Raw genomic sequence first — 22,693 nt, forward strand, 5'->3', positions numbered from 1 at the left:
CCTTGCCCTTTGTAAAAGCTGTTTTACTAAATTCATAAGAAAGTTCAGATTCTAAACATTGTTCCATTGCTGCGCTCTCTTCAAATAGACTTCCCTTCTCAGTAAGATCCTCTTGACTCAAATTGATCCTCAGAGGTCCATCCACACTTTCTTCAGAATGTTTGTTCTTGTATTTATTTGGAATAGAAAAATCATCTTCTTCTGAGAGTGCATCATCATCTCCCGATCCAGTGTATGTGTTATATGTTTCATCTTCAGCTCTTACAACACCCAGCCCTCTCTGGTTTAGAAGACTTGGTTCTTCCTCCTCATCATCCGAATTAATAATTCGGGACATTTGACTCTCCGCTGGCAACAGGAATTTCTGGGGGGATTCATCCAGTTCATCAGTGCCTTCAGTGCTCTCCTCATCGATGTCAATCTTGTCATCCACTATGCCACTACACTCTAAGCCAAACTCATCACTCTCTGTAAGTGCAGCATTTTGAAAGCCTTCCAAGTCTGAAGTACTACATATCTCTGTCTCATGCTCACTCACTGTAACAGGGAGATCTCCACTATCACTGTCTTCATCTATTTCCCGCTCAGTAGTCAAGATATTATTCCATCTTCTTTTTTGTTCTTCATGTTCTTCCTCTTCCTCCTCTTCTTCTTCCTCTTCATTTCCACTCTCTGTCTCTTCGCAGCTCGGTTTAAAATCCTCATTATCTCCAGAAATAACTTCCTCGATTATACAGTCTGAATCTTCATGGCCAATTCCCAAATGACTTACATCATCAGCCAGTTCTTCTTCTGTGAAGCTTTCTGAGCCATCATACAGTTTTGAAGGATCAATTACACGTGCTTGGGGCATACCTGTGGTCTCCCTCATGCCATCGTCCACTACTACTGTCTTTGTGCTACCGTCCAGGTTTTGCAACTCAGAATTTTCATCCTTTATAGCATCTTTTCCATGGTCTGGCAGTTGGGATTTCTCCTCATTGGCATTTGGGGAGGATTTTTTGCTCAATTTTGTAGTTTTTTTGTGAGGCAAAGCAAAATACTTATAAGTTGCTCTCAGGCAGTGAAGAATATACTCATACACTAGCTGGCTGTTCAGAGTTCTTGCCACATTCCTTTTGACCGAATATGGGTCTAGTAGAAAGAAGAAGTGAGCCAGTAGTGCAGGAGTTAAAGAAATAGAATACACTTACATCTTTACAAAATTTGAATACACTACTGTTGTGTAGGGACATAAGATCTATGAATTGTGCTGAAAACAATTTTTAAGTCTGCTTAATTACTTTTGACAATGCTGGAAAAAAATACCCAAGAGAAATTCTACTTATATTGACATTTTTCAAAACATATACTACTGTATTATTGGAAATCACAGCCTAAGATTGAAAAAATGCAAGCTACTGCACACAACATCAAAAGCCAAGACGGTATCCTACAAAGTTACAGTAACAGTTCTTTGGTACCTTCCACAGCTATGCGCTTTTTGGGCCAGTCCTTTGATTCCCGAGACACCGCTTCTTTGAGTCGTATGCTAATAACAAAATCAGCCATGTTGAACTCCAGGGCATAGAAACGAAGCAGTTCTACCCAGAGCTGACCAGCAGGTACTGAACACTGCTGTCCTGAGTCAAACACTAAGGGCACCTGTCAATCACAGAAGAAAAGCTTAAATAATATTCAATGCACAGGTGGTTAGCTGTTACAGAAAAATACAAGTAAGTGTAATGCTACACAAATTTGTAGTTGCTTCTAGACTCCTGAATTTGCAATTACAAAATTGGAAAACAGTATAAACTCAGATTATAAAACTCCATTAAAGACTGCAGCAATGGTAAAGTATAGCATTAATAATTAATAACAATTGCCTATTTATGTGTTTCTGCCATAATTTATGTTTCCAAGAAAATACCATGTGTAATCTAATTGGACAGAACGGATTATCAAACCTACTTACAGCACAGCCTAAGCCATACTGTCAACTGTCATAACATGCAATCATATACTAAAATGCTTCTTCCAAAGCCAGTATAAAATAAATAATCTCTAAGAACAGTTCAAAGCTAAGATGAATATTTTTCATCTGATTAACCTAATTCTGGGATAAAATTACTTCAGATCCACAAACTAACTCTCCCAACAGATTAAAACCCAGGGTCTTATCAAGAGTTTGAAATAACTAGTTTCCCTGATAGCGTCTTAGCACCAAGTGTCGGAAGCAGCCATGCTTGCAGTTCAGACCATGGTTTTGCAACATAAACACAAAACAAAATTAGAAGACAGTTCTGTTTTTTTCCAAGAACAGCAATGTCTCCTAGACTACCATAGAAGTAAATTAAATGGATCAGACCTTGCCCGTTCTAGGGGTAGTTTCTGGCAGCAAATCAGAATCATCACTGTGGTTATACTCCCAAACCACAGCATCATTCTCGACTTCTTTCAGATGAAAGTGAGTTAATTTGTTTAATGAGAATCCTCCAATCTAAAGGAAACAGAAAAAGCAGCACACAGCTAAATACCATGTGAACTATAAATCTTCCACCCCTCGGTAGTAAGACAAATTAAAGAACAAAATTTAAAGACCTAGAATATGTCCCAACCTGCATCCCTCTTCTCTATATACTTTTCTACAAAAAACTCTCAATAACTCAGTGCTTATACATATTTATGCTTGTGTATGTATGGTCACATACCATACTATAGCATGTTTCTTTCAGTGCAGAGAGTGAAGAGGCTTTGAGCATGAGTCAGTCATGTATTGAAGAGAATTTTTAACTGCAAGGCCCATGTAATTGGTTATGGAAACAAGAACTTGCTCACTGAATGTAACAGGTGAGTATAACAAGAAAAATGGGTGCCATGAATATAACACCTCAACAGCGGCCTGGAGAATCAAGAGTCTGGATTTGTGTCCATAATACCACTCCTGGTATTAAGATGCATTTCAGCTTCTAAACCCAAGAAATATATGCTCTAAAGCCCTAGTCTTATCCTTCAGGCAGGTATCACACCTGTGTGCTCCCCAACTCTGGTCTACATTTTACAGAATTAGATATCAAAGTCCAAGATGTTGTTTTGGGATATATCTATGTAAATTCAGAGTTCTCAAGAGTCTGAAAGAAAGGCTGAAGAAATGAGGAAGTCGATTGTAAGGAAATGCATTCTTCTGTGCCCGTTTCTCCTTACTCACGAAAGGGGCAATACAGCACTTAACAACTCGGACTGTGAATGGCATCCTTGACAGTCAAGCATACACAGGTTAGGTAAAGTCTGGTTGAATTCATATTCTTTCTAAATTCCTGGAGAAATAGATGGTATATTGCTTGCTCAAAATAGCAAGCACCTGACAGATTACATACCAAAAGTGTGTAATTGAATTACAGAATAGGGGTTGACCTGCTGGGAAGCAGCTCTGCAGAGGACCTGGGAGTCCTGGTGGACAAGCAGCTATCCATGAACCAGCAGTGTGCCCTCATGCCCAAGAAAGCCAAGAGTATCCTAGGGTGCATTAAGAAAAGTGTGGCCAGCAGGTCAAGGGAGGTCCTGCTATCCCTCTACTCTGCCTCAGAGAGGTCACATCTGGAGTGCTGTGTCCAGTTCTGGGCTTCCCAGTTTAAAAAAGACAGGGAACTACTGGAGAGAGTCCAGATGAGGGAGCCATAGATGAGGGGGATGGAGCATCTCTTGTATGAGGCAAAGCTGAGACAGCTCTGTCTGTTTACCCTGGAGAAGACTGAGAGGGGATCTCAACAATGCTTATAAATGTCTAAAGGGTGGATATCAAGAAGATGAGACCAGACTCTTTTCAGTGGTGCCCAGCAACATGACAAGGGGCAACGGGCACAAACAGGAACGTGGTACCGTGCATGAGGAAAAGCCTCTTTACTCTGAGGGTGACACAGCACAGGAACAGGCTGCCCAGGGAGGCTGTGGAGTATCCTTCTCTGGAGATACTCAAAACCTTACTGGACATGATCATGTGCAACCTGCTCTAGGTGATCCTGCTTTAGCTGGGGGGTTGGACCAGATCAACTCTTTTCCAGAGGTCCCTTCCAACTCCTACCATTCTGTGTGAGAGCGTGTATTCAGTGTGTTAGTACACATACCCATGATCCCAAATAGACAGGTAGAAAAGGCTCTTTTCTTTGTTGTAGAAAGAAAATAACCATTAAAGCGAACACATAAGGTGCCAAGCCTCCTTCTTCAGGATGATCAACACAGCACAACTGTAAAAATAAATGGTTCAGTCATTAACACTTCAAGTGATACAGTGAAAAACATAATTGAAATTACTGTTCAGAAGTCTGTCACTTTAAATACTGACAGGAACTCAGACGTCTTTGAGATCCGAGACAGACTTTGTTCTCAAGGCCAGCATATTTACTGGAGTCATGTTATTGCCATAATGTTTTCAGCCTAAGAGCCCTAGGTTACAGACTGGCAAAACAGACAGCATGCATCACATTGGCAAAGATGATGACACATTTTACATAGATATAATACAATGCTAAAGTTTTTAAATGTTTCTCTCAAATGAGAGCACAATTTTGGAGCAAATTATTTTAATTCATGGGAAATTTTTCATCACAGATGTAAACAAACAGCTTTTTCCTCCCCTCATTCCCCCCCAAGATGCATTAAGTTTACTGAAAACTGGCAATTGATTTTCATATACATTCCTCTGACATCTTTGGTAAAAGAGAAGGGTACTTACAGTCTGCACGCTGCTGACTAAAGCTTAAAATTCCACTTTTGAAAATTAGTGGAACACAGTAATACACAAAAGATATAACTATCATTTAATAAATTTACAATTTATAAAAAATAAATATTTTTTTCCAACTCTTTTTCCAAGGAGAGTTTTAAACAACTGTTTTCTAAACTGTACCTACACCATTACTAGCATGAGTGTCAATTCAGTATTTATTCACAGATGGGGGAATACAAATGACTCTTACCTTTGCCCAGTACCTGAAGGCAATCACTAAAGGTACTACAGTAGGTTCCAGTTTTCCAAGTGTAGCCAAATGGTTTGTTGTCAGACAAGCATTCTCATTCCCTGCACTCACTTTACAAATAAGGCCACTAAAACCAAAAAAGAAACAAAGCAAAAGATCTTGGAGATTTTATAACAGCCATAGTTCAGATGACATCTCATAAAACAGTGTAGTAGAAGGCTATAAGGAAAAACTTCATAGCCTCTCAATGACCCAGTATCTACACTAAAAGAAGCACGGAAAACCAATTTGATTTATGGGTAAGTTCAAAATGCATGCATTATAATTTTCTGAACAGTGTTTTTTCAAGTACAATTCAAATTTAAGTATTTGTTTTTAATAACATCAATTCACTGAAATGAAGTTACAATATGAATTTTCTTCATCAAAAACATCTACCCCTATCAACCCATCAGGAAAGAGTTTCTATGCTGTTTATTGTGCTGTAAATGTTTTTCAAACAGTGAAAGATCAATGTTGCAGCAAATAACTCATAGTATTTCTGTGTCAGTAGCTGGTTTTGGAATGTTTCATGAATCTTAAGTGATATCCATTAAATGGGCAAAATAAAATGTCTTTCACTTGTTCTCAGAATACCAGTGAAGCTAAGAGCCAGATGATCTTGCCATTATAGAAATCCGTAGTTTAATACGGTATCTCTATTACCTATAAGGAAGGAAAGTTTCTGCTTAAGCAGTTATCCCAAATGAAAGGGTAAGGGTACATGCCGGGTGCCATAATGGTTTGAAGGGATTGGGAAATACACAGCTGAGGACAGAACAACCCTTACCCTCTTATTCTAGGCTAGGAATGACTTGCCCATGAGTGTTAGTTTGTGTTTCAAGATCCATGGAACTGTAATAATTTAGTACAGACACGTCATTTTTCAGATGCTGGTACATATAATTTACATTGCTATATACTATTAGAACACACAAAGTGACAACCGAGACCTTTGCTTTTCTCTGCACACCACCACTGGTATTCTAGCATGGAAATCTGCATCAACTTCCGTAAAAGACTCTGGGGGTGGGGAGAAAAAGAAGCAACAGTAAGCATCATGTCGAACTGCATGCAGCTAGAAGAGTACAGATAGAACCTTAACTTCTTAATGAAATTACAAATTCTGAGACAAATAATTCAGTAGAGCTAACAGATGAATCATGTCACTCTTAAAGCAAGTTTTTCATAGGTGATTGGAAGAGTATGGTCTATACTCTATGGCAAGCATGGTGAAGAAACTAAGGGAAAAAAAAAAGGAACTTATCAAATTATATACACAGTAGGTTTAATTAAACAAGTATATTTTGATTAAGTGCTGACTTCAGTAATCCAGACCAATGACATCTGCAAAACAATGTTAGTGTGAAAGATGGGAAAAAGAGCATAATGTCAGTACTGGGCACAAAGAAAATACTGAGGTTTGTTTTTTTTTGTCCCCTGGTAGTGTAGAAATGTTCTAGGTAAGTATAGAACAGGTGAACTGACATGGTATGTCTTCTTGCTTCGCGCTCCTCCACCCCCCCCTTATTCTTTATACAGGTTTCCAAACAAGATTCAGCTATGTTTATCTCAACACTAAAACAGTACAGAAACCACTACAGTTCTTTCTCCAAGTAATGTTCATTGGTCTACACTGTACTTGTTTCTCAATGCCTGTTTCACTGGGTTAGGCAGAGAGGAAACTGTGAAACAATTTTAGATACCCAACACAGAAATCCTGAAGTGACAAGGCTTTCTTGATGTTACATAGCATATGGACACCTAACTTGGAAAAAAAAAATTAAAATGTTGCTTTTGCCATTGATGTACTTCAAACACTTAATGCTCTCTCCTGGAACCTTCTGACTCACAGAAAAAAGCTTTGCACAAGATACTAATACAAACATTGCCTGCTTTCAAAACACAAGAGATCCTAACTACTTTGGTATCTGGGTTTTCATTCCTCCAGTTTTATTGAACAATAATCCCACTCTCGAGGACTGTTAATGGTCATCTGACCAGACAAGAAGATACACATACAATGGGGGTGGCAATGAGAAAAATCTAAATATATACATGTTCAATACATGTTTGGAATCATGCAGTCTGATAAAACATGGCAAGAAAGCAGTAAAGCTACTTTTTGCAATCTGTGTTTAAAAAGATAGTTTCTTTCCCATCTTCTAATTTCTTTGCCTGCATATGCTCGAATTGGTTTGAGTAAGCACTTTTTTCTTTTAAAATCTTAAACTTTACTTGCCTGTATTAGTGCATAGAGATGTATTCAATACCTGAAAAAAAACATGTGTCTGTATGCAGTCATTTGTACATGGCCTCACTGCACTAACAGGCATGTGCATGTAATTATAGGAAAAGAGACCACAATCTGAAAGTACGTTATCAAGTTTCTCATCAAATCAGAAGAGCTTGGAATACTTTCTGTACTCTATCGACATGGCCAATAGAGCAGTCTGGGGAAAGAGATGCCGCATGGTCTACCTTAAGTTTAGTGACATTCACTTATAATGTAGGAAAAAAACCTCTCACTAGGAATTTCTCACAGTAACATTAATAATGGGCTTCAGTGGTCATAAAACTGAGCACCAAGCTAAAGTTAGTTCTGCCAATGAATTATTTCCTGCAGTATTTTTCAGTCTCACATCTTCAAAAAAATTGCATCTGCTCTACCTATTCAGAGGTGGATTTCAACAATATTAAGCAGCAATAATTTAATGGACTGAGAAAGCAGTATATTTTTTTTTCTTCTTACCACTGTTCTGGAGACTTTCTTGCACAAGTAAGAGAACATCAGGTTGAGTCATCTGTCAATAAAAGTAATAAAGCTGTTTTCAGATCTGTCAAAAAGGTGATTTCCCACAACTCTAAAAAAATTTAGAGCATGATCCCTAGGCCACTTCTCTTCCAGAGGGCAGCAAGAAGGAAACAAAAATAACAAGCACTGAGAAAAAACTTCTTGGTCCTTGGCCATTGCTAATTGTATCAAGTATTTTGAATAAATAAAGGCCAAAACACAAAAAAAAAATCCTAGAGTAATTGTAAGGAAAGCTCTTTTTACCTTTATCATAAAGACCCTGCACCATCCCCCAGGAATAACTATCTCTGTGTGATAAAATATGACTGCCATAGTGAGACACAGTGAATCTACCTCACATAAAAGACTGGAATCACAGCATTTTTTATTATATGCATTTCATGAATCTGTATCATTCCTTTTCCCTACGTTTCCATCTATTTCTTAGAGCAAATGCTATATTTTAACTATGAGACTACCTAGTTAAATCAACTACGCAGAAAAAAAAAATTAGGTATGGTATCAAAAGCTTTTCACATGCCTTAATTTCTTTTCAAATTTCAAGAGCATGCATAAAAACTTAAGACTTTAAATTACTTCATATATAAAAAGCTCAAGAAACCCCCAACAATCAAAAACTCCCATCTGTATTAGTGCAGAAACAGGATCATGGGGGTGCCATTTAATCCAGCTGTAAAAGAAGATAAATAATAATCTGTCTCGTAGGACTGAAAGGAGTACAGATGTCTTAGGTTTTTTTCAATTTTTCAGAAGAATGATTCAAAAAACCAAAGTTGTATTATATGGCCAAACCATTACCGGTGTATGAAGCAAGAAATGTTATTTTAAGACCACTTTAATGTTAAAGCTCTGTTTTACCCCACACTGCAAGTTGTATTTGAACGATAATCTACATAAAGGTGCAAACATTCAAATCCACTAAATAAACCAGTCTTACTTACGTTGTCAGGAAACTGGATATCTATGTTTAAATCTGAAGTTTTGAAACCAAATCTGCTATAGGAGGAGCCATACAATCTTAATGAGCACTCTGCAACAAGAAGAATTATACTGTATTTACTCGACACCTATTTTTGAGTCTGTAGCTACTTTATGGCATTGTCAGTAGATTTTAAACCTACATCTCATTTTTCATGGGAAATGAAAACTGGTTTTCCAAAAGCACAGAACTGTTAGTAAATACTGCCACCTTCTGTACTGTTGCTAGTAAAAACTTACTGCAACAGTAACTAATGTCCTGTTCATCACTGCTTTTTACTACAGGCCTGTTTGGTCATGAGCACAATTCTAATTCGATTCTGATACAGGGTTATACTGCCACTTCATGGTGTTCAACAGACTAAGAACTAAACATACTGTTTTACAATTTAGCTAGCCAAGGCTTTTAATTATGTTTTTGCTTTATGAGCTGTTAGTTTTGTTCTTTTTTCCTTTTAAATTGGTATATCCAGCATTTAAAACAAGTTGCAAACAATACCTGGCAGTTTTGGACACAGTAAGTTTTCCATCATTGTTTTAATGTTGAGCCTTTCTTCTACATCTTCATCATTTAAGCCAAACTCCTGCACTACATTTTCAATAGCAACACCAATAGCTTGAATCTGGGAAGGTGTTGGAGGAGGCAGAGCAGTCAGCATCTGTTCTTCTTGCTTTTCCTTTAAAGATAATAAGACTGATGTTTTAATGATTTTCTTGAGTTGCTTGATGAACTAGAACAAATGCCTGCAAAACTCATCCCAAGTAACAGAACCACAGGTTTTCCAGATAATGGAGGTAATTGGAAGCAAGAACTTCAAGAGAGAAACTGTGACAGGTATAGAGGATTAGATGTTCCAGGAGGCTATGCTGACGTGCAGAAATACATATGTGTATTTGGAACACTAAAAAGCAAGTCACTGATTCTTTCATCGCCTATGAAATGGGGAAAGGCAGGAGTTAAAGAGGAAGAAATAGAAAACCTGAAGATACAATTTTGTCCACTTCAAGCTGAGAAAGTAGAAGGAACAGAAGATATTTCATTAAAAAATAGAAAGTAAAATTGAGGTTAAGCTGGAAGTTATTTTAATACTTATGTTTAAAACCAACCTATTTCTCTACATAGATGCAAGTCTGTAATAAGTTCTTAATTTTTACAGTACTTCTGAATTGAAATCTTTATCATGACATATCAGTTACAACTTCTAATTCTGCCATACCAGCTATATTTGCATTCTGCTACTCCTCATTGCTCTGGACTTGATCAAAACTCTGCATTGTTGAAATATGACACAGTTCATACTGTGTACACACACACACTGAAACGTACACTAAGAAGAATACACATAATCAGTCTACAAGAATTATAGAACAGCAAACAGAAGAGTCAATTTGCACTGCTTTTTTATCATATTTTGATCACCAATAACATTACTGAATTATACTTTAAATTAAGACTTGTTTTAATAACAGGTATGAAAAAGTACAAACTAAGTTCCAAACCTGAGGGCAGAAGCAAAGCCCAGATCTCACATTTACTCTTTATACCAGTATCACTAAGTAATAGTTGTTAACAAGATTTAAATATGGCAAAAAATAAATGCAGAGTGATTTTAGAAGCAGCACAGTTTCATTGTCATTGGTAGGGTGAGGACCATTTCGCATTATCTTTATTTTATACTTCTTGTCCTTAACTCACCTTTAGGCTTTTCTTGTGTCTTTTCTCTTTAATATGTTTATGGGCAAAAGCCACCGACTCAATCAAAACATCACACAGTCTGCAGGTGTATTTTGCTGATGGGTAGCTGCGAGGTTGCTAATATAAAGATAGTAAAAAACCTTAAAATATGGAAAGATATTACCTTCATTTCATTCAATTCTCTTGCTACATAACTGAAACACTGTAACTCAGAAACACTCTACTTTAGCTTTACTAGCTTCCTCTTTACAGTCAAAAAGTTTGTGCATCAGATATATTTCCAGAAAAATGATGGTACTGGGTCAATCACACCAACACCAACAGTGGAAAATACCAAATGCTCATGGAAGAATATATTAACTGAACAAACATACAACATAACTTTTCTGGTTCGCTGCCCCAGTATCTAGTATCTTATATTAACTCATAAACTAAAGGAACAGCCTTTTTTTTTGTGCATAAATTGCTGCCAACCAAGATTTATTACAGTAAAAAAACCCAAAGGATAATGAGTTCTCAAGAGAGAGCAGGTTAACAGCACCCTTTTTGCACATTACATCAATACTATAACTAGAGCCTCTAGCTATACTTGAGAGAAATTGCTCAAAGTGTACCCTCTGTACTGTATTTACAAAGAAAAGGAGAGGGCTATACATGTAAAGACAGTGGCACCTTTTTCAGTCTATAAATGCAGTCTTGCTTCAATCGTTCTTCAGCTTGCTGCAACCCTAGAAGTTCTTTTGCCGACAGCACAGATTCATCTATGACTGGACCATCCACTTCATCTTGATCATATTCATCTTTTCTAGATCTTCTTGATCTTCTCAGTTTCTTAAGCTTTTTCATTTCTTATAAAGAGTTATGAGAGCAAATATGTCAACTTCAGAGTACCACACAACACTTTGTTACTGTTTTTCTTAAATTACCATTCTACGTAAGTGTGAGTCAAAGACACAAATCATCTACACTGTATGGTTTTATAACCTGTTCTGTACAAGTCTGATAATAGCAAGAGTGAATATTTATGTCATAAGCTGTAAGATTTCTAGTCCAAGCTACTAAAAAGCATTAATTTCTCCCACTGAAGTCACTGACCTTATCTAGATAGCTTTGGTGAAACAGACAAAAAATAAAACTATAAGCAATGGATTTAACTGCGTAGTTGAAACATGTTTGTATGCCATTGTAATGAAAAGGTAGATTCTTTTGGAATATATCCAAAGATCTCAGGGTGCCTGGTCAGACTTAGGTAAACCAACAGGCTAGAAAGTGAAATATCACAGAATTAGTGAGTGTGAATGATTTGTAAGAGCTAACAGCACTACAATACAGTACTGTGTCCTGGGTTTGACATGGGTAATTTTCTTTGTAGCAGCTGGTGCAGTGCTGTGTTTGGGAGTTGGGATGAGAGTAGTGCTGATAACACTGATGTTTTAGTTGCTGCCAAGCAGTCAAGGACTTTTCAGCTTCTCATACTGCCCTGCCAACAAGAGTGCAGTTAGCACCCAAGAAGCTGGGAAGGGAAACACAGCCAAGACAGGTGACCCAAACTGGCCAAAGGGATATTCCATACCATATGATGTCATGCTCAATATATAACTGGGGTGGTGGTGGTGTTCCCCAAGAGGTGGCATAACTCAGGAACTAAATGACCATCAGCTTCAGGTAGTGAGAAACTGTGTTCTGAATCATTTGTTTTGGGGAGATCGTGCTTGACTAGTCTCATAGCCTTCTATGATCTCATCACCGGCTGGGTAGATGGAGGGAGAGCAGTGGATGTCATCTACCTTGACTTCAGCAAGGCTTTGATACTGTCTCCCATGACATCCTGATAGCAAAGCTGAGAGAGCATGGGATAGATGAGTGGACAGGGAGGTGGGCTGAGAACTGGCTGTCGGACCGAGCTCAGAGGGTGGTGATCAGTGGAGCAGAATCTGACTGGAGACCTGTGACCAGCGGTGTTCCCCAGGGCTCAGTGTTGGGTCCAGTCCTGTTTAATATCTTCATTGACGACCTTGATGAGGGAATAGCATCCACCCTCAGCAAGTACCCGATGATACAAAGCTGGGAGGAGTGGCTGACACGCAGAAACACTGCGCTGCCATCCAGAGAGACCTGGACAGGCTGGAGAGCTGGGCAGGGAGAAACCAAATGAGGTTCAACAAAAGCAAGTGTAGAGTCTTGCACCTGGGAAGGAATAACCATTCTTATCAGTGCAGGCTGGGGGATGACCTGCTGGAGAAGAGCTCTGTGGAGATGGACATGGGGGTCCTGGTTGACAACAGGTTGGCCATGAGCCAGCAGTGTGCCCTGGTGGCTAAGAGAGCCAACAGGATCCTGGGGTGCATCAGGAGGAGTGTGGCCAGCAGGTCAAAGGAGGTGATCCTCCCCCTCTACTCTGGCCTGGTCAGGCCCCACCTGGGGTATTGTGTCCAGTTCTGGGCTCCCTGGTATAAAAAGGACAGGGAACTCCTTGAGAGAGTCCAAAGAAGGGCTACAAAGATTAAGGGCCTGGAGCATCTCCCCTATGAGGAAAGGCTGAGTGAGTTGGGACTGTTCAGTCTTGAGAAAAGAAGACTAAGGGGGGACCTTATTAATGTTTATAAATATCTCAAGTGTGGGACACAGGGGGAAATGGCCATCCCCTTTTCAGTGGTCTGTGGAGACAGGACAAGGGGCAATGGCTGCAAGTTGGAGCACAGGAAGTTCCACACCAACAGGCAGAACATTTTCACAGTGAGGGTGACAGAGCCCTGGGACAGGCTGCCCAGGGAGGTGGTGGAGTCTCCTTCTCTGGAGATATTCAAGACCCGTCTGGACACCTCTCTGTGCAATATGAGCTGGGGAGCTGCTTTGGCAGGGGGGTTGGATATGATGATCTCTCGAGGTCCCTTCCAACCCCTACAATTCTGTGGTTCTGTTTTGTTTATTTTTTTACCACTAATATTATAGTTATTATTTTCCTTTATGCCCTATTAAGCTACCTTTATTTCAACCCATAAGTTTTATCTTTTTCTTTTTTTTTTCCTTTTCAATTCTCTCCACCGTCCCACTGAGGGGAAAGAAGTGAATGAATGGCTGTAAGACTGTTTTAGTTGTCAGCTGGATTAAACCATGATGCATTATTATCATTAGTAATAACTGCCTGTTAATGTAATTTGCTTCTCAATTAAACCACCATATGGATCAGCACCACCTTCACATTTTTAAAAAGAAAAGTAAAAAACCCACAACAAACCCCTATTTGGTATGTAAGTCAATAAATAATTAATGTGGTAACTATTTGCACAGATTGCATAATAGAGATATGAAATGGCAGCATAAATATCCTTAAAAGCAAAAGTTTTAAAACCAATTAATGTAAATACCACTTTTAAGCAAACTTTGTCATCATTTTGAAACAGGAACTGCTGCTGGTCCACAGGATACCTGTAAAAATTATCTCAGGAATGAATACACAGAGGCTTGATTCTCACAAATGACTTCAGATCACATCTTACCTTTCACTTCAACAGCTACACAGGGCAGCCAGGGGCACAGAATTTCTAAAGTTCCCTGCTTCTGAGAATGTTAATGTGACTTCCTTCAACTCCAAGACCCTCATCACAACATGAAGTTTTAATTTATATAATTATAAAACCCAACCAACCCCCAAACAACAAAACTAATAATCTACCAAATAAATTTACAGGACCAATACAAGAATGGTAAAATAATTTATTTCAGCAGCAGCATAAGTTTCTGCTGGAATAAAGAGAATTAAGGCTTAATAGGCTGCAGGAACAGTACTCCAAATGAAGCCCCAAGGAGCAGAAACAGACGTGTCTGTCTCTGAGCGTTAGACTCCCTTTCCCATTATGACTTTCCTGCTCAAACTCCTGAGGCCTGCCACAGTTGTTTCACTATTTTACTGATCAGAGTAGACAGAACTTGGAGAAAAATCTCTATTAAATTAATGTCTTTGCAGGAAAGCTTGTGACAACTACCTATCTGCCAATTATTTCTGTCATCACTAAGTACCTTTAAACAATTACAAAGTAAATAAGTATTTCTAATATTTGGTAGTTACAGTAGTAACAACCAAATGATAGGTTAATGACTAAATAGATTACTAAGGGGAAATTAAAGTTAAAGCTCCTGCAGAAAAATCAGGGTTTTGGATTTTGTAGGTAAGTAAAAAAAAGGCATAAAGGAAAGGGACAGCTGCATAAAACACTCAAAGTAAAAGCATTATGCTAAAAGAAAAATCTTTACTAATTGTTTTCTACTTGACATAGAATTAGAGCTTTTGAAGGGGTGTCAATAGGTGAGCTATGCCATGCCTGTGGATTGCAGCAGCATGAAATTAATTTTGTCAGTCCTGAGCAATGGTCACCTAACCTGTTCTTAAAGGCCTTCGGGTACATACTCCATGAGCTGTCCAGACAACCTCTGCAGTACTTCACTAGCTCTACCATTAGAAACTTGCACTTTATCTGTGTCTTTCTTGCTCATTTTTAAGCCATTGTTTTGTGTCCCATCTATTATACAGATTAATAAATCATTTTTTTAAACACTTTTCTAGATAGCTGAAGACTTATCGTGCCTCTCTACCCTTTCCTTTTGCAGAAAGATTAGGGATTGCTAACAGTTTGTAAAGTTTCTGTTTTCTTTGTGCTCTGGCGTTCTTCTTCCTATTCTCTGGACTGCTTCCACTTCATTCAAGTGGGGTGCCAAAGCTGGACAGAATACTGAAAATGAGTTTTTCTGAAAAAATACTGTTTTTAAACAACTTTTCGCCCTTTATTTGTACAGTTGACATTCTTACTTTAACAGTAGCATTTACACCACTTTGGTATTTCATCCTCCATGTAGGTCATTTCTCCAATTCTGCAGTTATTCTAATTGACCTTCCTATTGTTTTGACAAAAAATCCCACCCACTTCGGTAAGTACTTTCTGAGTAGTTATCTAATTAGCACTGAAAGTCTTTTGTATTAATTTAATCTACAGAATTTCCCTCTAGCTTACTTACAGGACTGTCATGCTGCAATACAGTTGCCAGTTAGCAATGTATGACAGGAGAAAAAAAATTTTTTTTGCTTTAACTCAAGTGTTTTTCTTTTCAGTAACACAGAGAGAAAGCTACTTTACTGGATAGCTATGTAAAAACAAACATCTTGGTTACCATAGTTTCCTTTCTGCATGTCTGGCGCATCTTCACTCATAAAATCTTCCTGGAGCTGTCGTCTTACACTTCTGTTTCCAGCACCTTCGGTATCATGAAGAGAGTCCTTTCTCATCCTGGTATGCACAGGAACCCAGGCAACAGATCTTACCTCTCTCCAGCTGTCAGAAGTACCACGGCAGTCATCAGATACCCACTTTCTCACTTGGTCTCTTTGGTTATCATTTAACTTTGACCCTTGACTGTAAGTTGTGTTTTTAAGGAAGTTTGGGCTACTCAAACCACTACGTGGCCCTCGCCTGGGACTGCTTGTGTAGTGACCAGGTATTCGCTTTTTCTTTTGAAGGCTGGTATCTCTTTTATTGCTATGGCCATTTCCATATTCATCCATGACTCTGTAATCTTTCCTCAAGGGACTGCCTCTTAACTCTTCTTGATGTAAAATTCCTTGCTCCTTATTTTGTTTGTCAGTACAAGGTTTTGCAGCATCTCCCATCATTATTGCTGTACAAATTAGCGATTCCCACCTAGAAATTAAAAAGTTCAAAATTGTATTTAAAAAGTAGAGTGATAAAGACTGGTTATTCTCTGTTACAGAAATCTCAAAGTACTGTCTCTGTAATATCATCAAGCCACAAAAGTATTGGTGGCAAGCAGAGTTTGCACCACCCAAACAAAAGGCAGTTCAAAACCCAGCTAGGTTTACTCATTTAAAACATCTAACCACCTATGGGTGGTTCACAAAATGCAGAGAAAGCCTATGGCTTTTTTAGACACTAAGGTATAGACACCTTCAGGACAGATCAAGAGTCCACATCAAGGTCTCAAGCACAGTACAGGGAAACTTTTCAAGAATGACCGAAGGAACTAACATGCAGAGTAATATAGGACACCCTAATAAGGATGGCTCCAAAGCCATTCTACATCACCTGATTATTCCCCACAGTAGGCACTGTCTCACCTCACCTTACTAAGAATGAGACTTTTCATTAGAGGAGAGGGGGCTGTAGAAATTGAGTAGCACTCCCATCTGTCCAGCAAATATGATATGATTAAGAAACAATGTTGCATCTCCTACTGCACTCTGCACCTGTTACCTAGAGAAGCATTCTGAGATCTCCTATTGAGCTCTGGTAATTTCATATGAAGTTAGTATTCTCTAAAATATCCGGGCTACCAATTTGCCCTCCCTGCCCACTTGGTCGCATCCATAGAATCATACAACTCTTGGTTGTAAGGGACCCATTAGATCATAAAGTTCAACCATCACCTTAATGTACCAATTACCACTAACCCATGCCCCTCAGTATGGTGGTTTAGCCCTGGCTGGAGGCCAGATGCCCACCAAAGTCAATCTATCACTCCCCTTTTTCTTTGGACAGGGGAGAAAATATATTTTGAGAGGTTTAGGAGTCAAGAAGGCAGCTGGTGAAGAGTAAAGATAAGGACAGGGAGAGATCATCCTGTAATCAATGATATGGGCAAAACAGACTCAGAGTGAAGGAAAGAAAACTATCTAATTTATTACACTACACACACAGTGAAACCAGAGTTGGGTAATGAGAAGCACAACCAGATCTTAAAGCATCTTCCCCACCCCTCCCTTCTTAGCAAACTTCACTTTAGTCATGATTTCACTCCCTTCTTACCCCCCATTGTGGCACAGGGAGCGGCAGGGACTGGGAAAATGGGGGCTTAGGTCAGTTCCTTGCAAGTTGGTTTCCTTCTTGGCTGGGACACACACAACACACGGGACGGGACATTCATTCCACACCCTCCCCCTGCTGCACTGTGGGGTCACAGCCACGGGACACAGTCCTCCATGAACTTCTCCAATGTGAGTCCTTTCCCACTGGGCTTTAGGTCTTCACCAGCTGCCCCAACATGGGTCACTGCTATGGCAGGCAGTCATAAATCACAATGTCTCAGTCCCAGTCCTCCACGGGGTCACCAGACTCCCCCCAGCAAACCTGTTCCAGCACAAATCTCTCTCTTGCTCATCTCTGTGTCTCTGTCTCTCTCCGTGGGCTGCAAGTGCTTGCAGGGGCTTGCTCCAGCACAGGTCACAGCATCTCCTGTCTGTCTCCACCTGCTCCATCCAGCATGGGGACTCTCCCCTGGCTGCAGGTGGGGTCTCAGCCTTTTCCATGGGCTGCGGCGGGACACCCGCTCCACCACAGGTTTCCCCACAGCCTACAGGGGCATCATTCTCTCTGGCACCTTGGGCACCTTCTCCCTCCACTCCCCAGCCTTGGTGTCTGCACAGCTCCTTACATCTCCTCACTCCCTTCTCTGGTGGCAAAAGGCAGCTGCTTGCTGGTTGGGGTTTTTTTTTCCTCCTAAATGTGATTCCCAGGGGCGCTGTGACCATCGCCGATTGGCTCGGCCCTGGTCAGCAGCAACTCTGGCCTTGAATGGCCGATGTTTCCTTTCTGGGGCCTGCAGAGAGCTTCTAGCTGCTTCTTGCAGCAGTCATTTTCTGCAGCCCCCATTCTCTCACAGCACCTAGCTACACAAAACTGTGACACTCAGCACTACATCTAACTGTCTTTTAAATACCTCCAGCGATGGAGACTCCACCACTTGCTTGGGTAGCCCATTCCAATGCCTAACAACGCTCTCTGTCAAGTAGTTTTTCCTAATATCCAATCTAAATCTCCCCAGGCATAACTTGATGCTATTTCCTCTTGTCCCATTACTTGTCACTAGGGAGAAATGGTCAGCCTGCACCTCTCCACAACCTCCTTTCAGGTTGAGAGCAATTAGATCTCACTTCAACCTCCTCTTCTCCAGTTCCCGCAGCCGCTCCTCATAACATTTATTCTCCAGTGCCCTTACCAGCCTTGTCACCCTTCTCTGGACACACCTTGATGCCTTTTCTGTAGCAATGGGCCCAAAATGGAACACAGTACTCAAAGAGGAAGCTCATCAGCACTGAGTACATGTTCTTGTTGCAAAAGATTTCCAGGGAGCTACAACTCTGATGTCAGCATAAACCCCATGCCGATTGTGAAAGAGGGAGTTACCTGGAGGAGACTGACTAAACACACATAAACAGCAGTGGTCACATCAACACTGACCACTGTATGATTTAAAAAACAGCCACAGAAAAAAAAGCTTTCCTCTTTCAGAAGACACGTACGTGCTTAAGGATGCAGGGAGGGCTGAGGGGCATTTACGAGCACTTAAACAGCAGGAAATGCCCTTCTGGTGCCTTTAATATGGGACTAGAGTACCTGTGTGGTGGCTTAGCCCTGACTGAAGGCCACATGCCCACCAAAGTCAGTCTATTACTCCCCTTCTTAGTTGGACAGGGGAGAAAATATATATTAAGAGGCTCAGGAGTCAAAATAAGGACAGGGAGAGATCATTCTGTCATCAAAGATGTGGGCAAAACAGACTCAACACAAAGTGAAGAAGAGAGAAACTACCTAATTTATTACACTACACTACAAAGAATAGTGAAACTGGAGTTGGGAGCACAACCAGATCTTAAAACACTTTCCCCCCACCACTCCCTTCTTAGCAGATTTTAGTCAAGATTTTGCTCCCTTCTTCCCCCCCTGTTCACAGTACAGGGGGGGCAGGGACTGGGGAAAATGGGGTTCTCGGTAGCAACTTCCCCCCACCCCTCCATTCTAAGCAGACCTGCCTTTAGCCATGATTTTGCTCCCCTTCTTCCTCCCACTCGCAGCACAGGGGAGCAGGGACTGGGAAAAAATGGGGTTCTCTGTTACTTCTTCATGAGCTGTTTTTCTTTTCCAGATCTTAAAACACCTCTAACCTCACCCCCCACTCCCTTCTTCGCAGACTTCACTCTAGTCATGATTTCACTCCCTTCTTCCCCCTGATCGCAGCACAGGGGGGCAGGGACTGGGAGATGGGGGCTTCGGTCAATCCGTTGCAAGTTGGTTTCCTTCTCAGCCAGGGTGGGGGGCATTCATTCCACACCCTCCCCCTGCTGCACCATGGGGTCCCACCCAGGGAAATTATTTTAATTTCTGCAGACCCCAAAGGCACCCTTCAGCATCTGCTTCCTACAGGCTTCAGGTTTTTGGTGTTTATCGCCCTCTTAAGCAGAAGGGGGGTATTTTGGATCTTACACAAGTCACAAAACAAGTAGGATTCCAATCCTACAGGCCAGAATCCACAGCCAGATACATATACAGCTACGGAGATGCACCTTATTCCAGCCAAGAGCCAAAAGAAGAGTTTGACATGCACAAAATTAATTTGTTTCCTATTTCAGGAAAGAAACTGCTGTCAAACCTGAATTTCGAATGACTTGAGACCAGTTTGTTTTAGAGTCATCCCTAGAAGCAACACCCGCAGCGAGTCACCAGCCTGGATGACGACACACACCCTGCACTGGAAGGGAGTCAAAGTTTACACTCGCTTCTGGCTCCCAATCACGACACGAGGTGCTGGTCTGACGTGGGGGTGGTGAGTGGCCCCGCAGGCAAACGCCGTCCCCGGCTGCCCGGCTGCTGGCCCCCCGGGACCAGAAGCAGCAAGCAGCGCCGGTCAACTTGCCGACGGGACACAGACAGCGATGTTCCGATACCGGCTTCTCCCAGCACCACGCAGTAAACACGCTCGGTGCCCTGCGACTCCCTCGCTCCCAAGCGGCGGCCCTCGGCCCCCTCCTTCCAGCCTTCCCACGGGCTGGCGAAGCCCCCCCCTCCGCCCCCCCCCCGCCCCCCTCCGAGGGAAAGGCAGGGTGCGAGGGGGAGACACACAGCCAGACGGTACAGGGCCGCGGCGGGGGCTGTGGCGCAGCGGCCCCCCGCCCCGCGGTCCCCCGCCCCGCCGCCTCAGCCGAGCCGCCCGCGGGCGGAGGGGGGGGGCGGCGGGCCTCGGCCCCGGCCCGGGGTGGCGGAGGAAGGCGCAGCAGCGTGCGACTCCAAGAGAACACCGGGAAACACCGCCCGCTGCCGGCGAACACCTCACCCGGCTGCCGGCCGCCACCCGCCGAGAGAAGGGCACTCACCGGCCGCCGACGGCCTGCCTCCTACCGCCGCCCCGCCATTGTGCCGCTCCGGAAGAAGCGCCGGTCCCTCCGCGCGTCCGACCCGCGCGGGTCTTCCGGCAGCCCGGCGCCACCCTCCGCAGCCCGCCGGGGCGTGGCTACGGCCGGGCGAGCCTGGGCCTTTATGAGTGGACTGGGAGGTCGAGGTGCGGCTCGGTGCCGGCTGTGGGCGGGAGCGACCTGCGAGCCAGCGCTGGGGCTGCCCCTCGGCCCCCCCCGCCTCGCCGCCGAGCGGGGAGGGCAGGGCGGGAGCGGCGTGGGGCTGCCGGTGGAGAGGGTGTTATGCCATGGCCGGCCCTGACAGCGCAGGAGTGGAAGGCGCTTCCCCACAGCCGGGAGAACCCGGCAATTAGTGTTCGGTGGAAGCCAGCTAAATTAGAGAGGGGTGGTGTGGCGTGTGGACGGCCGTCATCCTCTCAGAAACGCGATGGTGAATAGCTGGATGGGTCTGAGCAGTCGCGGGAGCGGCGCTACTGCGGAGTAATCGCTGAACGCGGTGTCGGCTTTGCTTACCCGCGGGAGGGCTGGACCCCTCCTTGCCCTGCCGCTGCCCCCCGAGCCCGGTGCTGGACAGGCCGTGCGTCTCGTCACACTGGCCACCCCCGTGGAAGCAGCTGATGTTCAGAGCCAGCCACACAGGCCGGAGCAGAAACACGGCTTACGGGGAGCGGGAAGACCTGGGGCAGGTGGGGACGTGGGCACAGACTGGGTTACCCGCAGACAAAAAAGTTACCACTAAAGAACCCTTCTTCTTGAACTGATCTGTGTACTTGCACTTGCCCAGCCTTACTTCTTCGAGCTTCCTGCTGTTTCTGTGTGCCCTGTTCATCATGCTGCGTGCTGTAAGAGGGTCTCTTCCCACAGCTCTTCTGCGTTCATCAGTGAACAGGGCATACTTTTTCTCATTTTCTGGCCGTTCATTATACAGAGGGGCCTCTTCAGCACGTGTTACCTCCTCCCCTGCTGATATTCCAAAATCTTCGCCTTCTGGCCAGTCTGTGATCACTCCCAGGATTCCTGGCCGATTGGGGTTTCCTATTCAAGCCCACTGCTTGATAAGTGCAACCCATTTGCTCCATGTAGCATCAGTGGCATAGTGCATGGATGGGGCTTTTCCTTTGAACATCCAGCCCAGCACTGGCAGTGGAGGTGCCAGAAGGAGCTGGGCTTCACTCCCAATCACTTCTGAAGTGACTTGAACCCCTTCATATGCAGCTAGTATTTCCTTTTCTGTTGGTGTGTACCGGGCCTCGGACCCTCTGTAGCCCCAACTCTAAAACCCCAGAGGTCGACCTTGAATCTCCCCTGGTGCTTTCTGCCAGAAATCCCAGGAAGGGCCATTCTCCCTGGCTGTGGTGTAGGGCATGTTCTTTACACCTGGCCCTGTCCGGACAGGTCCAAGGGCTACAGCATGGACTGTCTCCTGTTTGATCTGTTCAAAAGCTGGTCATTCTTCAGGGCCTCACTGGAAATCATTCTTTTTTGGGGTTACATGATAGAGAGGACTGACAATGAGACTATAGTTAGGGATATGCATTCACCAGAAACCCACAGTGCCTAAGAAAGCTTGTGTCCTTTTTGTTGGTTGAAGGAGACACTGCTGCTAATTTATTAATAACGTCCACGGGGATCCGATGATGCCCATATTGCCATTTCATTCCTAAAAATTGGATTTTCTGAGCAAGTACCTTAACCTTATTTTGTCTGATGGCAAAACCAGCTTTTAGCAGAATCTCAATTATTTTTTTTCTTTTCTCAAAAACGTCATCTGCAGTGTTGCCTCATACAGTGATATAATCACAGAATCAAAAGGTTGGAAAAGACCTTTGAAGATCATCAAGTCCAACCATTCCCATCCTATGCTAAACCATATCCCTAAGTACCTCATCAACCCTTTTTTTGAACACATCCAGAGAAGGTGACTCAACCCCCTCCCTGGGCAGCCTGTTCCAGGCCCTAACAACTCTTTCAGTAAAAAATATTTTTCTAACATCCAATCTGAACCTGCCCTGGCA

The 22,693-nt window shown here is 42.6% G+C and overlaps 1 protein-coding gene across 1 annotated transcript in view; it reads right to left on the reverse strand.

The window, feature by feature from the left end:
* The window catches only part of TUT7 (terminal uridylyl transferase 7), a 32,449-nt gene extending 11,780 nt beyond the window's left edge, over positions 1 to 20,669 (reverse strand). Inside the window, exons 1-13 of the mRNA XM_084278831.1 lie at positions 20,640 to 20,669; positions 15,650 to 16,176; positions 11,156 to 11,331; positions 10,484 to 10,600; positions 9,287 to 9,464; positions 8,751 to 8,839; positions 7,747 to 7,798; positions 5,948 to 6,017; positions 4,956 to 5,082; positions 4,104 to 4,223; positions 2,348 to 2,479; positions 1,464 to 1,644; positions 2 to 1,134 (exon numbers count right to left, since the gene is read on the reverse strand). Of these exons, the coding sequence (XP_084134957.1) occupies positions 2 to 1,134; positions 1,464 to 1,644; positions 2,348 to 2,479; positions 4,104 to 4,223; positions 4,956 to 5,082; positions 5,948 to 6,017; positions 7,747 to 7,798; positions 8,751 to 8,839; positions 9,287 to 9,464; positions 10,484 to 10,600; positions 11,156 to 11,331; positions 15,650 to 16,148 (2,874 nt within the window). The 5' untranslated portion in view covers positions 16,149 to 16,176; positions 20,640 to 20,669. The remainder of the gene's footprint in view (position 1; positions 1,135 to 1,463; positions 1,645 to 2,347; positions 2,480 to 4,103; positions 4,224 to 4,955; positions 5,083 to 5,947; positions 6,018 to 7,746; positions 7,799 to 8,750; positions 8,840 to 9,286; positions 9,465 to 10,483; positions 10,601 to 11,155; positions 11,332 to 15,649; positions 16,177 to 20,639) is intronic.
* Between the last annotated feature and the right edge of the window lie 2,024 nt (positions 20,670 to 22,693).

Source organism: Gallinula chloropus (genome assembly GCF_964237585.1).
Source record: "Gallinula chloropus genome assembly, chromosome: Z".
NCBI classification, from domain to species: Eukaryota; Metazoa; Chordata; class Aves; order Gruiformes; family Rallidae; genus Gallinula; species Gallinula chloropus.